At 40.1% G+C, this 15,093-nt stretch overlaps 1 protein-coding gene across 17 annotated transcripts in view; it reads left to right on the top strand.

Moving 5' to 3' along the window:
- ABI1 (abl interactor 1) overlaps nucleotides 1-15,093 on the top strand; it is a 146,096-nt gene that overhangs the window by 5,206 nt on the left and 125,797 nt on the right. For 5 of the 17 annotated variants that reach the window (XM_011283641.3, XM_023256460.2, XM_011283640.3 and 2 more), the window contains exon 1: nucleotides 12,244-12,516. The exons of 2 other annotated variants lie outside the window; for them this stretch is intronic. In XM_011283641.3, the coding sequence (XP_011281943.1) occupies nucleotides 12,400-12,516 (117 nt within the window). In that variant the 5' untranslated portion in view covers nucleotides 12,244-12,399. Of the gene's footprint in view, nucleotides 1-12,243; nucleotides 12,517-15,093 lie in introns of those variants that run through there. 10 more of the 17 variants (XM_011283651.4, XM_011283649.4, XM_011283646.4 and 7 more) reach the window with 3 other exon arrangements.

Here is a 15,093-nt window from a genome sequence, read left to right as displayed (position 1 = left end):
GAGAGAATCCCCTACATGAGTAGAGGAGGGGCAGAGAGAGAGGGCGAGACAGAATCCCAAACAGGCTTCAGACTCTGAGCTGTAAGCACAGAGCCCGATGCAGGACTCAAACTCACAAGCCATGAGATCATGACCCGAGCCTAAGTTGAAGGCTTAACTGACTGAGCCACCTAGGTACTCCATAGGCAAAAAACCTTTTGTACAGAATAAAGAATTCTTACAGTTAATTGAAGGACAAAGGACAAAAACTCAATAGAAAAATGGGTAAGGGAAAAGACTGGCACACAGCAGAAGAGGAGAAATAAAAGGCCAAAAACACAAATGAGAAAATAATCTCTATAGCAGAGAAATGCAAATTAAAACAACAATGAAAAACCATTTTTTATTTATCAGTCCTGCTAATGATCTTATGTCTGATAATATAAAATGCTGGTGAGAATATGAACATATGGAACTCTCATACACTCCTAATGAGAATGTAAATTGATATACCCTACTGGAGACCAATTTGGTATTTTCTATAAAAAATGAAAATATGCATACCTAATAATGAAGTAATTTCCTTTTCTAGCATAAACTCTAGAAAACTTTCACCCATGTGTGCATGGAGTCAGGTATAAGGATATTCATGAGAGAGCAATTTGTAGTATTAAACAGTTTGAAACAGCCAAAGTACCTTCAAACGGAGAATACATAGTGAAATATGGAACATTGGAACAATGAAATACTGTATAGCAATAAAAAGAAATAGACTATATTAGACCATAGAAGTCTCAAGAATATAATGTTAAGTGAAAAAAAAGTCAATTGTTAGAATATATAAAACACACAAAATAGAATTATAAATTATACCAACTTAGCATGTAAAGTTATTGTTCAATAAAAAGAGAAACACTAAATTCATGCTAGTGATTACCTTGGTGGGTAGAGGGACTAGTTATGGTGCATAAAAGGTCAACTTTTTATCCAAATATTTTATTTCCCTTTAAAAAACAAATATGAAAAATGAAATCGTTTTTTATGTTTTATAGAATTTTACCCAATTGCCCTACATTGTTTACTGAATAATACATCTTTTCCCCCGGATTTGAAAGGCCTCCTTTTAAAATACTAGTTCCCAGGGGTGTCTAGTATTTGGCTCAGGTCATGATCTTGCAGTATGTGAGTTCAAGCCCTACATTGGGCTCTGTACTGACAACTCAGAGACTGGAGCCTGTTTCAGATTCTGTGTCTCCCTCTCTCTCTCTGCCCCTCCCCTGCTTGCACTCTGTCTCTGTCTCTCTCTCAAAAATAAAATAAACATTAAAAATAAAATAGAATACTAGTTCCGACAACTCAACAAGAAAAAACAATCAGACTTTAATATGGGCAAAAGACTTGAATAGACATTTCTCTAAAAAAGATGCAAATGGCCAGTAAACACATTAAGTGATGCTTAACATCACTATCTCATCAGGGAAATGCAAATCAGTTTTTCTTGGTTTATTTTTAGATTTTCCATTTCTTTCCTTTTTAAAAAAATTAACACTGTTTTTTAAAGTTTATTTTATTTATTTTGAATGAGAGAGTGAGCAGGGGAGGGGCAGAGAGAGAGGGAGAGAGAGTCCCAAGCAGGCTCCATGCTGCCAGGGCAGAGCCCTACATGGGGGCCCCGAGATCATGACCTGAGCTGAAACCAAGAGTTGGATGCTCAACCAACTGAGCCACCCAGCGACCCTGATTTTCTATTTCTTTATTGATTTTTTTCCATCTTGTTCACACAGTGCCTTCTTGACTTTCTCCACATCTTTTTTTTTAGTTCTTTGCGTAGTTTTAAGGGTGCTCAGTCAGTTCAGCATCTAACTCTTGACTTCTGCTCAAGTCATGATCCCAGGGTTGTAGAATTGGATTGAGCCTCTCTCGTTGGGGTCTGTGCTGAGCCTGGAGTCTGTTTGAGATTCTCTCTCACTCTCCCTCTGCCTCTCTCCTCTGCTTGTGCTCTCTCTGTCTAAAATAAAAAATCCATCGGTTGTTTTAAAGTCTGTCTAATGTATTTGCCATTAATTAGATCTTTATGAGTGATATTTGCTATTTTGTTTTGATTGAATGGGCCATATTTCCTGTTCTTTGTATGTCTTGTGATTTTGTTGTTGTTGTTTTTGAATACTGGGTATTTGAATCTAATAATGTGATAACTCTGGATATCAGATTCTCCCTTGTCTCCTGGATTTCCTGATTTTTGTTATTGTTTTTTGCTTACTGTCATTGTTTGTTGATTGTTGTAGGGTGCCTCTGTGCTGAGGATGAGCCTGTGGTATGAACTAAATGTCTTCCCAGATCTTCTCTGAGCCTTTCTCTGGACATGTGGTCACCTCTAATTTTTCTTATATTTGCAGTTGTTTTTCAATGTCATAATGTTTAATATCTGGCTCTGGAAAGGGGATAAAAAAACTGAAAATGAAGTGGAGGGTAGGGTGCTAGTCCTTTAAAGTCTCTGGTAATAACTTCAAACAATGGGGAGGGGCTTGCAACCATTGAGAGAGGTGCTACACTTCTCTGATCAAATCAGAGAAGAGATTAGAGATCTCCTAATCCCTGTATTTGGAGGAGAGGTTTTTTTTTTTGCCCATTCTGACACCCACAAGCCGTATTCAGGCTGCTCTAGGAATACCTACACATCTGCCTGCCTGCCATGTGGCAGGAGGTGGGGGATGGGTAGCTGCTAATGTGCTAAGTGCTGAAAATGACCAAAAGTAACTGCAATTTTCCTTCACATTTTTTTCAGGAAGTTGCAGGGAAGGGGTAGAGAGAGAGGGAGACACAGAATTGGAAGCAGGCTCCAGGCTCTGAGCTGTCAGCACAGACTCCGACATGGGGCTTGAACCCACAAACCGTGAGATCGCGACCTGAGCCGTAGTTCGATGCTTAACCAACTGAGCCACCCAGATGCTCCAGTTAAGGTTATATTTAAAACAAACGAAGGAAGGTACTTCCAAAACAGCAGAATATGAGCCTTCAAAACCTGCTCCTACATAAAAGCAATGAGAACACCAGCAAAACTTTAAAAAAATAACTTTTACCTAAACTCTGGAAATTATAACTATTAAAAATTAACTCTGGGAGGCGCCTGGGTGGCTCAGGTGGTTAAGCGTCCATCTTCAGCTCAGGTAATGATCTCTCGGTTCTTGAGTTCAAGCTCCACATCAGGCTCTGTGCTGACAGCTCAGAGCCTGGAGCCTGCTTTGGATTCTGTGTCTCCCTCTCTCTCTGCCCCACCCCAGCTTGCACTCTGTCTCTTTCTTGTCTCTCAAAAATGAATAAATGTTAAAAAAAATTTTTTTTTAATTAACTCTGGAAATGAAGGAGAATTGATTCAGGAAAACAGCTGAATCCAAGTAAGAACAGCAAGCTTTGTAGTGTTTGAGCTTGTCTTCTTTACACTCCTCTCTTTCTGGCTCTGCAGTAGACTTGAAAAGGAACTGTCTTACAGTCATAGTTCTTTGAAAAGCATCATCCTAGCAGCCTCTTGAGGGGGAAGAACAGGTGGGGAAATTCCCCGAAAGTCTGGTCCCCAGAGAATTATCACTATTTGACCTTGCTGGCAGCTCCCTGGAAAAACCCCATTCTCAGGGCTTATCTTTCACTTGACTTGGAACTCACTGGCACCAACAATCCTAGCCTCAAGTCATTTATCAAACACCAATCAGTTGTGGAGTTTGGGGGGTTTTTTTGGTTTGTTTTTATTTTTTTTTTTTTTAATGTTTATTTTTGAGAGAGAGAGAGAGAATGCCATTGCAATGGCTGTGGCAGCAATAACATTTGGGGCAAATAAAAGGTTGAATCAAAAACATAAAAGGAAAATCTGGAGAATGAAATGTCCAGAGAGAGTTTTGAAAAGCAGCAACATGTATTTTTGGAAATCTAATTTTTGTTAATGTTTATTTATCTTTGAGAGAGAGAACGCGAGTCAGGGAGGGGCAGAGAGAGGGAGACACAAAATCTGAAGGAGACTGCAGGCTCTGAGCTGTCAGCACAGAGCGTGACATGGGGCTCAAACCCACAAACTGTGAGATCATGACCTGAGCCCAAGTCTGACGCCTAACTGACTGAGCCACCCAGGTGCTCCTATTTTTGGAAATCTAGAATACCACAAATATATGCAGAGTTGTGCATGTACCCAGGAGACACTGAGACACCGAGTAGATACTTCGGTGGCCACAAATGACAAAGAATACAGACATTACAGAATTAGCTCAGAAAAATTATTAAACCAAAAACCAAATGACAACAACAAACAGGAACAGCATCAAATCCTGGGTAGAAACCCAGATGTTCTTGCACCATGCTGCACATGGTAGTCTTGGATAGCACCCAGGGCTACATGTATATGTATTGCAAAATTTCTCCCAGTTGTAGTGAACACTTTTAGCTATTATTTTCTTTGATTACTACTTTCTCTGGAAGAGAGATCACCAATCTCAGGGTGTTCAAATAATTATGCTAATAGCTGTTTGGACATGTCTCCATTGCCAAAGCTAATGATTGGAAACAAGAGCCAATTCCAGTTGGACTACTCAGATTTTCTTTTTGAGGAATATGAGTTTGGAACTTAGGGATTTGAACTGAGGATGGGGTTCTGGAATGGTGGAGATGAAAAACTTGGGTGCCCAAATTTGCCATGCTTTCCACCATTTAGAAAGGGTAGCAAAAGCAAAACAAAACAAAACAAAACCTTTGCAAAGAAAACAGGGTGCTAAATGAGAATGCTGCATGGGTTCCTGATGGCCTTCTAAATGACTGATTGCATTTGTAGTTTTGAGTTCTGTGAGTGAGCCTGATTTTCCATAATGAAAATATTTTCTTCTTGGGGCGCCTGGGTGGCTCAGTCGGTTGAGCGTCCGACTTCGGCTCAGGTCATGATCTCGCAGTCTGTGAGTTTGAGCCCCGTGTCGGGCTCGTTGCTGACAGCTCAGAGTGTAGAGCCTGCTTCTGATTCTCTCTCCCTCTGTCTCTCTGCCCCTCTCCCATTCATGCTCTGTCTCTCTCCCTGTCAGAAATAAATAAACATTAAAAAAATATTTTCTTCTTTTTCCATTTTCCCCTTTTGTCTTTTTCCTTCTTATGCTACCTTGGGTTTTGTTTTCTGTAACTTCCAACTAAGGAAATCTAACTTTACATGGGTTGTCATCTGTCTTTAGAACTTTTAAATTATTATTTTGTTCATTTGTCAGGGAAAGAGAAATTCCCCTAGGTATTTCCTACACTACGGGATTTATAAAACCCTTGGAAGGGTTGGAGGGACAAAGTTCAGGGTAGGGCCATTACTAGCTAGTTCACTGCGAAGTTCAAAGAATGAGATACTTGTTATTGCTGGTGAGGTCAACTGTTCCCAAAACAGTTCTGATTGTCACAAATGTCTGCAGCATCTTACTGAGGTGGAAAATGGGAGGTGGAGGAGGATGTGTTGATTCAGCAGCTTCCAAAATTAACAAGTGATTAATTCATTCAAGCCATGCTAGAAATATCGCAGCTTCTGGAAAAGAAGAAAAAACAACATGAGATTTCACTTAAAAACTATATTTTTTCCTGTAGGACTCCAGACACTTTGCATTTTTAGCCACTGTTAATTTTTAATTATTTCATGATAACAGCTTGTTCCCCACTAAAACAACATTGGCATTTTGTGATGGCTTGACTTAACGTGTCTGAGGGAGATCTCCCCCACCCCCCCCACCCCCCCCCCCCCGTTAAAGGAATAATCACACTTGCTTGAATACTAGCCTATAGGTCTGGCCTGCTACAAATATGACTCTACATTAAAGGATTTCCACAACCAATTATAATAAAATTTGAAGGAGAGTTTACAATTCCTTCTATATCCTGAAATTCTCTTGTCTTCTGTGGGCCTTGCTAAACCGTTTGAACAGATCATTCCATTAACCCTCCTTCTCTGGGGATTCCTGGATGGTATCGTTAATTTGACAAGAAGCCAAAGAGAGGTAATAATTGAGGGTTGAAGACTCCTAGAATGTCAGTTAATCCTAGAATGTCCTGTAATGGACTAAATTGTGTCCCCTGCAAAATTCATATCATATATTGAAGTCAAAACCTCAAGTACCTTAGAGTGTGAATATATTTGGAGATGGGCCTTTAAATAGGTAATTAAGGTGAAATGAGGTCAGAGGACATGACCCTAATCTAACATGACTGGTGTCCTTACCAAAAGACAACATTAGGATATAGACACCAGGGAAAAGGCCCTATATGAGGACATAGAAGATGACCATCTACAAGCTAAGGAGAGGGGCTTTCGGAGAAACCACACCTGCTGACACTTTGATTTCTTGCCTCCAGAACTTTGAGAAAATAAAATTCTGTCGTTTAAGCCACTCAATGTGTGGTATTTTGTTTTGGTAGCCTGAGCAGACTAATACATCCTCCCCCCTTCTTTTTGGTAGAGAACATGATCATGTCACATAGTGGTGGTGGATGAGGACAGCAGGGAATTGGGGGGAGGACCCTGGTTGCCTTGACTCCTTGTTTCTTTCCATTATACCACATTTCTAGTCTATATTCTGGTTTGTTGACCACACACTTCCAATTTAGTATCCTGAGATACAATATAGTGCATTAACTTTTCAGAAGTCTGAGATTCATTAGGTATGCAGTGTCACTTGTGTCCCAGATAACAAGGGAAGCAATCTTGTACCCAGATAGTCAAAATTATTATTTTCTGGGACACCCCTAATCCTTCTGAACTAAGGTCTTTATGATCATCAGCAATCTGCTATTTCAAAGTTGAATATATGAAATTTCAATTTATCCCCAGGCACATCTGCAGAATTTGCAGTTACAAACTGTTTTCCATTACCAAAATGATTATCTTGACTAGATATCCATGATTTTCTGCTTGAGCCTCAGTATACATCATTTAGTTTAATAGAAACACTTTTATTCTTTATTCTGTTGGGATTTCTTTGGGAGAAATTTCATTTTAATTTATTTGAACAAAACCCACAGAAAAATGCTAAATCAGTAAATTGTTTAAAGGTGCACATTTTGGGAGAGCAGCTGGACTCGAAAGGTTTCATGATGTTCATAATTTAGTGTCACCATGTCTACTTGCAATTTTTAATGTTAATTCTTAGCTGTTTAGTCACCTTTGTAACTTGGAAAAGAAAGTTGTCTCCTCTTTTTTTGGGGGGGTTGTATCATTTTTTATCATATCAAAACAAGCAAAAATATGTAATTTTTTCCTTCTTTAATATTTGAAGCAAGGGATTTTTCATCTGCCTGTACTTTTTCGGGTCAGTTTCAGTTAGATATAATTTAGTTACAGTAAAACTCACGGATTTTAAGTGTGCAATTCAATAAAGTTTGAGAAGTGCATTTAGTCATGTAAGCCTCACTACAATCATGATCTAGGAGATTTCCATCACCTCTAAAAGTTTACTTGTGTCTGTTTGGAGTCTGGTCTCTGGCAAAGCTTGATCTGATTTCTATCACTGGAGCTTTGCCATTTTTAAAATTTCATATAAATGGAATAGTACAAGATGTAGTCATATGTGTATCTGTTTTCTTAAAAAAAATTTTTTTTAAATGCTTATTTACTTTGAGGGAGAGAGGAAGTGTGTGTATGAGAGGGGGAGGGGCAGAGAGAGAAAAATAATCCCCAGCAGGCTCCCCTATTCGGAGCTCGATCCCATGAACCACAAGACCATGACCTGAGCCAAGATCAAGGTGACGCCCAACCTACTGGGCCACCCAGGCGCCCCTGTGTCTGTCTTCTTTTGCTTAGCAAATTGCATTTGAGATCCATCCATGATTTTGTGTTACGCTACATTACATTACATTATATTTTGTTGCTGAATAGTATTCTATTGTTTGTTTATCCATAGCTGTTTGAAGGACATTTGAGTCATTCCCAGCTTTTATACAGCTACCATAAACATTCACATCGTGGTTCTTGTGTGAACATAAATTTTCATTTCTCTTGGGTAGATACCTACGAGTAGGATTATGAAGTTATATACTAGGTATATGTTTGGCTTTATAAGAAAGTGCTACACTGCTTTCCAAAGTGGCTGTAGCAGTTTGCAGCCAATAACATATGACAGTCCAATTACTCTACATTCTCACTAGCACTTGCTTTTGTCAGGATTTTTTTTTTTAATGTTTGTTCGTTTATTTATTTATTTAGAGACTGGGGAGGGACAGAGAGGAGACAGAATTCCAAAAAGGCCCCACTCTGTTAGTGAGGAGCCTGATGTTGGGTTCCATCTCACAAACTGAGATCCTGACCTGAGCCCAAATCACTAGTTAGATGCTCAACCAAGTAAGCCACCCAGGCCCCTCAGGATTTTTTTTTTTTTTTTAATTTTAGCTATTCTAATGGGTGTGTAGTGTAGTCTTTTAAAATTTATACTCCAGCCAGGTGGAGTGGAGTATTATCTTATTATGGCTTTAATTTTCATTTACTTGATGGATAATGAGTTGCATACCTTTTTACCATATATTTATTGGCCATTTGTGAAATGTAGTTGTCTTCTTTTGTCCATTTTTTATTGGCTTGTCTTTTTTTAAATTGACTTGGGGGAATTTTTAGAAGTTATATTCTCTGTATGAGTCCTTTGTCAAACGTTTATGTTGTGGCTTATCTTTTCACTTTCTTCAAAAAAAATTTTTTTTGAATGTTTGTTCATTTTTGAGGGAGGGAGGGAGGGAGAGATAGAGCATCAGCAGGGGAGGGGCAGAGAGAGAGGGAGACATAGAATCTGAAGCAAGCCCCAGGCTCTGAGCTGTCAACACAGAGTCTGATGTGGGGCTTGAACCCACAAACTGAGGGATCATGAACTGAGCTGAAGTCGGACATTCAACCGACTGAGCCACTTAGGCACCCCTTCACTTTCTTAATACTATTTTTTAATGAGCAGAGTGTTTTAACTTTAATAATGGCTATAGTAGGCTGATTAATGGACTTCCATAGATGTCTGTGTCCTAATCCCTGGAAACTATGAGTGTGTTACCTCACATGGCAAAGGGGACTTTGCAAACATAATCAGGTTAAGGATCTTGAGCTGGGGAGATTATCCTAGATTACCTATACCCTGGGATGTATGTATTCACAGGGTCCTTATAAGAGGATGATGGTCAGAGTCCGAAAGGAGGAGATCTTTCTATAGAAGCAAAGTCAGAGGGAGATTTGATGATGCTTTTTTCTGAGTTGAAGATTGAAGAAGGGACCATGAGCCAAGGAATGCAGGTAGCTTCTAGACATGGAAAAGGCAAGGAAATGTATTCTCTGGAGTCTCCAAAAGGAACAAAGCCCCATTAACACCTTAATTTTAGTTGACTGTGACTTTGACCTCCAGGGCTACAACGATTATAGATTAGTGTTGCTTTAAGTCACTAAATTTGTTGTAATTTGTCACATAAACATTGGAAATGAATGCAATGGCTTACCTTTTCACTTTATTAAAAAGCAACTTATCAAATTTTTTTCTTTATTTTTTAGTGCTTATTGTATACTGGTTAACATTTGCCTACCCCATGCTTGTGAAGTTATTCTATGTTTTCTTTCAGAAGCTTTATTGCATTACCTTTTACATTTGGACCTATGATATATCCTGAATAAATTTTGGAGTATGGTGTGAAGTAGGGTCAATGTTCATTAAAAAAAATACCCCACAAATATCCAATGGCTCTACCACAGGTACTGGGAAAATAGAATTCTTTCCCTCCTTGAATTGCATTGGCATTTTTGTCATTAATCCACTTTCTGTATATGTTGGTATCTGTTGCAAAGAGTTGTCTATTCTTACATCAAGCCCACACTGTCTTAATTTCTGTAGCTTTATAATAAAACTTGAAATTTGGTAGTGTGATTCTTCTACTTTAGTTTTGTCTTGGCTATACTTGGGTCTTTGCAGTTCTAGATAGATTTTAGAATCACCTTGTCAATTTTTACAAAGCTGTTAGGATTTTGAATAGGGTTGTACAAGGTAAGCTGTTCTGGCACAGAAATTTAGATTCTTTACTTCTGCTAAATTTTATTCTATTGAATCTTTGCGTATATATTTTTTTCTGGCTTATCTGTTAATAACTGTGACTTTGTAATATATATAACTTAATGTAAATTTATGATAGTAACATGCTTATGATATAGAGTCATATTTGCTTAGTTTAGTGGAGGGAAAAACGGTTTTCAAACTGTGGGGTCATGAAATCAATTAGGGGTCCTTGTATCATATTTAGTTTTATAAAACTTTTAATTTTGTTTTTAAATTTATTTTTCATTTTATTTTATTAAAATTTTTTTTATTTTTGAATTTTTTATAAAGCCAATGATAACCAAGGAAATTTCAGTATTTCTTTTTTTTTTTTTTTAATGTTTATTTATTTTTGACAGAGAGAGAGAGAGAGAGCGCATGGGCAGGGGAGGGGCAGAGAGCAAGAGGGAGACACAGAAACAGAAACAGGCTCCAGGCTCTGAGCTGTATGCACAGAGCCCGATGGGGGGCTGGAACTCACAGACTGCGAGATCATGACTTGAGCCGAAGTCGGGCGTTCAACCTACTGAGCCACCCAGGTGTCCCTGTTAAAATCTCTTCACCTTTGTAAGCTGAAATTTCCGTATTTGGGGGGCGCCTGTGTGGCTTAGTTGGTTAAGTGCCAGACTCTTGATTTAAGCTCAAGTCATGATCTCACTGTTTGTGGGTTCGAGGTTCACATCGGGCTCTGCACTGACAGTGCCAGCCTGCTTGAGATTCTTTCTTTCTCTCTCTGCCCCTCTCCTCTTCAAAAATAAATAAGCATTAAAAAAAAGAATATATCACCTTTCAGTAGCTTGTATAAAATATCTGGATTAATGAAATTATTAAAGAAAGACTATTATGTCTATTCCAGATAATTATGGAGAGTAAGCCATTTATTGATTTATCGACCTGGGAATCTTCGATTGGGAATCTGGTGGCTGGGAGTAGTTCTCTCTTTCACGTAGGAGACTTAAGTTTTTCCTTTTACAGTTTGGACATTTTATGGCCCTTAGTAAAGATAATATTCAATAAATACCTATTGATGGGCCAATTTTTAAAAAATTTAATGGAGTCATGTTATTATTCCTATAGTTGTTGTGATTGGGAATGACCTAGTGGAGAGCTGAAAATTGGAGTTTTGTATGATCTTTAAATTAGTTTCCTCTTTGGCCTTTGACAACACTTTGGACAACTCATTTAAATCAAAAGCATATTCTTGTTGAAATGAAAAGCTTGAAATACAGGGCCTTTTACACTATTACAAAGCAGTTGATAAAGATAACAAAATGATTTTACCCAACGTAGAAACGCTTCCGTAACTTCAAAAATGTAGGGAGATACTTGCAATGAAGAGGCAGAGAAAAAGCGATTGGCACAGGATACTGTTGAAATTATGTGTATTTATTTATTTAAAAAAATTTTTCATGTTTATTTGTTTTTGACAGAGAGGGAGAGAGACAGAGCATGAGCGGGGGAGGGGCAGAGAAAGGGAGACACGGAATCTGAAATAGGCTCCAGGCTCTGAGCTGCCACCACAGAGCCCGACGCGAGGCTCGAACTCACAGACCTGGAGATCATGACCTGAGCTGAAGTCGACGCTCAGCCGACTGAGTCACCCAGGCGCCCCATGTGTATTTATTTTTAAATTGTGAGTCTTTACAGTAGGGAGTATACTTGTTTAACTCATACCCCCAATGTTTAGTACATTGCTTGGTGCAGCGCTGTCGATTAATAAATGTTTGCTAAATTTTGGAGGAAGGTTAGAAAGTAAAGCCAGAGTTGCCTTATATCTGGAAAAAAAAAAGGAAGTAAAGATTTGGCTCTCTTCATATTCTAACCCTTTTTAATCCTATATCAGAACTGGTGTCTCTGGTTCACTAACATTTCTTAATCAACAAAATTCTGCCAACTTTCTCAACTTTCTTGAGGAAAGGATTTTATTTTCTAGAATCACCCTGTGGCGCCCTCTGCCGGAGTTGTCAGGAAACTTTGCATTTAAGTCCCTTCCCTGGGTTTTCATTTACGTTCCTCCCCGTTCTTTTTTCGGAGGCTCCCCTACACGCATGCGCTTTTCATGAAGCGCTTAGGCTGTGACAGACTACAATTCCCAGAAGACCATGCCAAAGAAAAAAAAAAATCTCGTGGTCGCGGGGAGGAGGAGGGAAAGACAGGAAGGCTCGCGAGAGAACGTGTTTGAGGCGGCTGCGCGAAGTGGGTGGAGCGGGGTGGAGAGAGTGAGGAGGAAGAGGAGGAGGTGCCGTCCCACAATACCAGGCGGGAGGGCGGTAGGCGGTTTGTATCCGGGCTGTGAGGTGCTCGGCGCCTCCGCGGACCTTGCTGCCTCTGTCTCTTTAACGCGAGAGGAAGCGATGCAGAGGGGTGGAAAATGGCAGAGCTGCAGATGTTACTAGAGGAGGAGATCCCGTCTGGCAAGAGGGCGCTGATAGAGAGTTACCAGAATCTGACCCGGGTGGCGGACTACTGTGAAAACAACTACATACAGGTGAGGAGCGCGGGCGGGCGGACGGGCGCTGGCCGGCCGGGCCGAGGATCCGCCGCCTGTCGCCCGAGTGACCAGCCCACTGGGCGGGGTGGGGAACTGCCCTAACCTCAGCGGCTGCCTCAGCCTCAGCCTCAACCCCAACCCCAACCCCAGCCCCAGCCCCAGCCCCCAGCCGGGGAGAGCCAGTGGCCAGGCTGTGGGAGTCGGGCTGAGATACAGGAAGTGGCTGTGGTGGTTGAAACCGATAGAAGGGGAGAGAGAAAATGGGCGAGGGAGCCCGGAGCTCGCCGCCGCCGCAGCCCGGCGTCCCCCTGCTGTCCGCCTCTTTTCGGGCTGGGCCCCCCGGGTCGCGCTGCCCCCTCCCCCCCCCCCCCCCCTCCTTCGGCAGCCTTCTATTCGCCGGGCTTCTGTCCGGGAGAGCCAGCTGCCTCTCCGTCCGAAGAGGGGTCTAGGACGGAGAGAGAGGAAAGGGCAGGGGCGAGGCGCGGGGAGGAGCAGCAGAAGGGGGAGGAAAAGCGGGGTGTGTGTCGGGGGAGGGCGGGGTGGGGGCGATTATGTCAGTTTAACCCAGAGGGTGTGTCTTTTATTTATTTATTTTTTAAAAAATTTGTCATGAGTCACATTACACAGACCTCCCCGAGGAGAGGAGGAAACGGGTGGGAAGTGAGGGAAGGCGTATAAGAGAAGTTAATCTCAAAATTCCTTTAATTTAAGGTTTGTGAATTTGCCTGGCTGTCCGTTTTCATGTCGGGTTTTCCCCCCTCTCCTCATTTTCACTTCCATCCCACTATAAGGTATTCTAGAGGTTGTTATGATTGTCGTTATTATAAAACGTAAATTATTCTTAACTACTTGGAAAAATGTCTTACTCTCTCTTCCCCAAAAGTTCTTGAACTGTTGGCTTTATAAGTAACTTAAAATAGAATGGTGTAACCGCCGGTTGCGTTTTCTGAGGTTTCTCTTTTTCCGACCAAAGTAAATGCACAGAATATGAATCCAAGTGGATTACCGAATATATTTAGTCTTAGAATCGTAATGCAAAGTGTTATTGTAAATTTATTAGGAGATTCTTGGGGTCTTATTTATGACAGATTTTCGTTTGTTTTTATTTTAATGATTGAAAGTGATTTATGTTGTAGTTTGGTTTGTAGATCTTTAAATGGGTAAACCAACAGTTTGCTATAGAAGCAGATAACCAGCAGAGTCCTTTGTATCAATATAATGGCATCAAAAATTCGCTTGCTAGTTTAAGGCATAACCCAAACGTACTTTGAATGATTAGGGTTATTGTAATTCAGAACCAAAGTATTTATGCCCCCCATGTGATTATCATTTTTAAGAACCAACAGTTTCTGTGTTGGCAAATGCTTTTCTTTATTTTTAGAAGGAGATACTGTTTTCAGGATATTTTGAATAATTCTCAATTTCGGTATTAGTAACATTGTATCTTCAGCACCAGTAGGAATTTATCTCATAAACTTTTTCAAGCTTTTACTTTAGGAGTTATAAATAAACTTGTTGAATGCCCACCATGTCTACTGTATTACTTGCTTTTGTAAACTTTGTAGTTAGTCTTTTAAAAAACTCTAAAATCTAAAGAAATGCAGATACAGTTTTGAAATAGAAAAGTTATAGTTTATCGATATTAAAATATACAACTTTTATTCAACTTAACCCGAAAAGCCTAAAAATTGAGGTGAATCTCAGTTTGCTGAAGGTTCTAAAGATTTTGAAAGTCAAACGCAAAGCACAGGAAGTTAATTTGCCCGGAATCCAGAGAAGTCATTTCTTTGTAGAAGTCGGTAAATAAGTACTTCATAAAGGGGTGGCTACTTTTGTTTTGCATGTTGGGAAATCTGACAAATATATGGTGTGGTAACTGCTATGTGTTGGCAAATACAAACGTGTTTTAACTTGTCTGTTGACTACTGTTTTTTCAGGTAGTTGTGTGCCGTAGGCTTTTATTTTTTAATTTATTTATTTTTCCTCTGTGACCCCTTTCCTCTTCCCCTTCTGTCACCATCACGTAACTCTGAAGCACTTTTTAAACTTCGTTGGTAGTATTGCTAGTTAGATAAGTCGTATTATTTCTTCTGCAGTCTTTTTTAAACTTGCTAGTTCCATGGTGCCAAGAGTCACTGCTAGTGGCCCCAAGTTGTTTTTGGTGGTCCTAAACTTGATACCAGTGAGGTACCTTTTGGGGGGGGGGGGGATGAAATTCACACGTAGTCTTAGCAGCCTTGAAACTTTGGGCAGTATGTTGCAGGCTACTAGCTAGCTGCCTTCCTGAGATGCTCAGACAGGGTCAGGCTCGGACAGGCTGAGAAGATGGTGAAGACTGTGGAAGTTGATGTAGTAGCTGTCTTTGTGACATGCTGTGCTGCTAACTTTGGTGCTGTGAATAGGGTACAAATAGTGCTAGACATCCATTTAGGTGTCTTTGGAGATCTTTCCCTTTCTGTGACCCTGATTGGGTTATAACCAGCATCTTATGTAAACATACCACCTCCCAGGGAAAGTATACACGCTCACTTGTGTTTTGAGAATTTTTTTATACCCAAGGTGAGTTAATTTATT

This window comes from Felis catus, chromosome B4, assembly GCF_018350175.1.
Source record: "Felis catus isolate Fca126 chromosome B4, F.catus_Fca126_mat1.0, whole genome shotgun sequence".
In the NCBI taxonomy this organism is placed as follows: Eukaryota; Metazoa; Chordata; class Mammalia; order Carnivora; family Felidae; genus Felis; species Felis catus.
The sequence above is the reverse complement of the archived record's forward strand: the minus strand, read 5'-3'. Positions and strand labels throughout refer to the sequence as shown.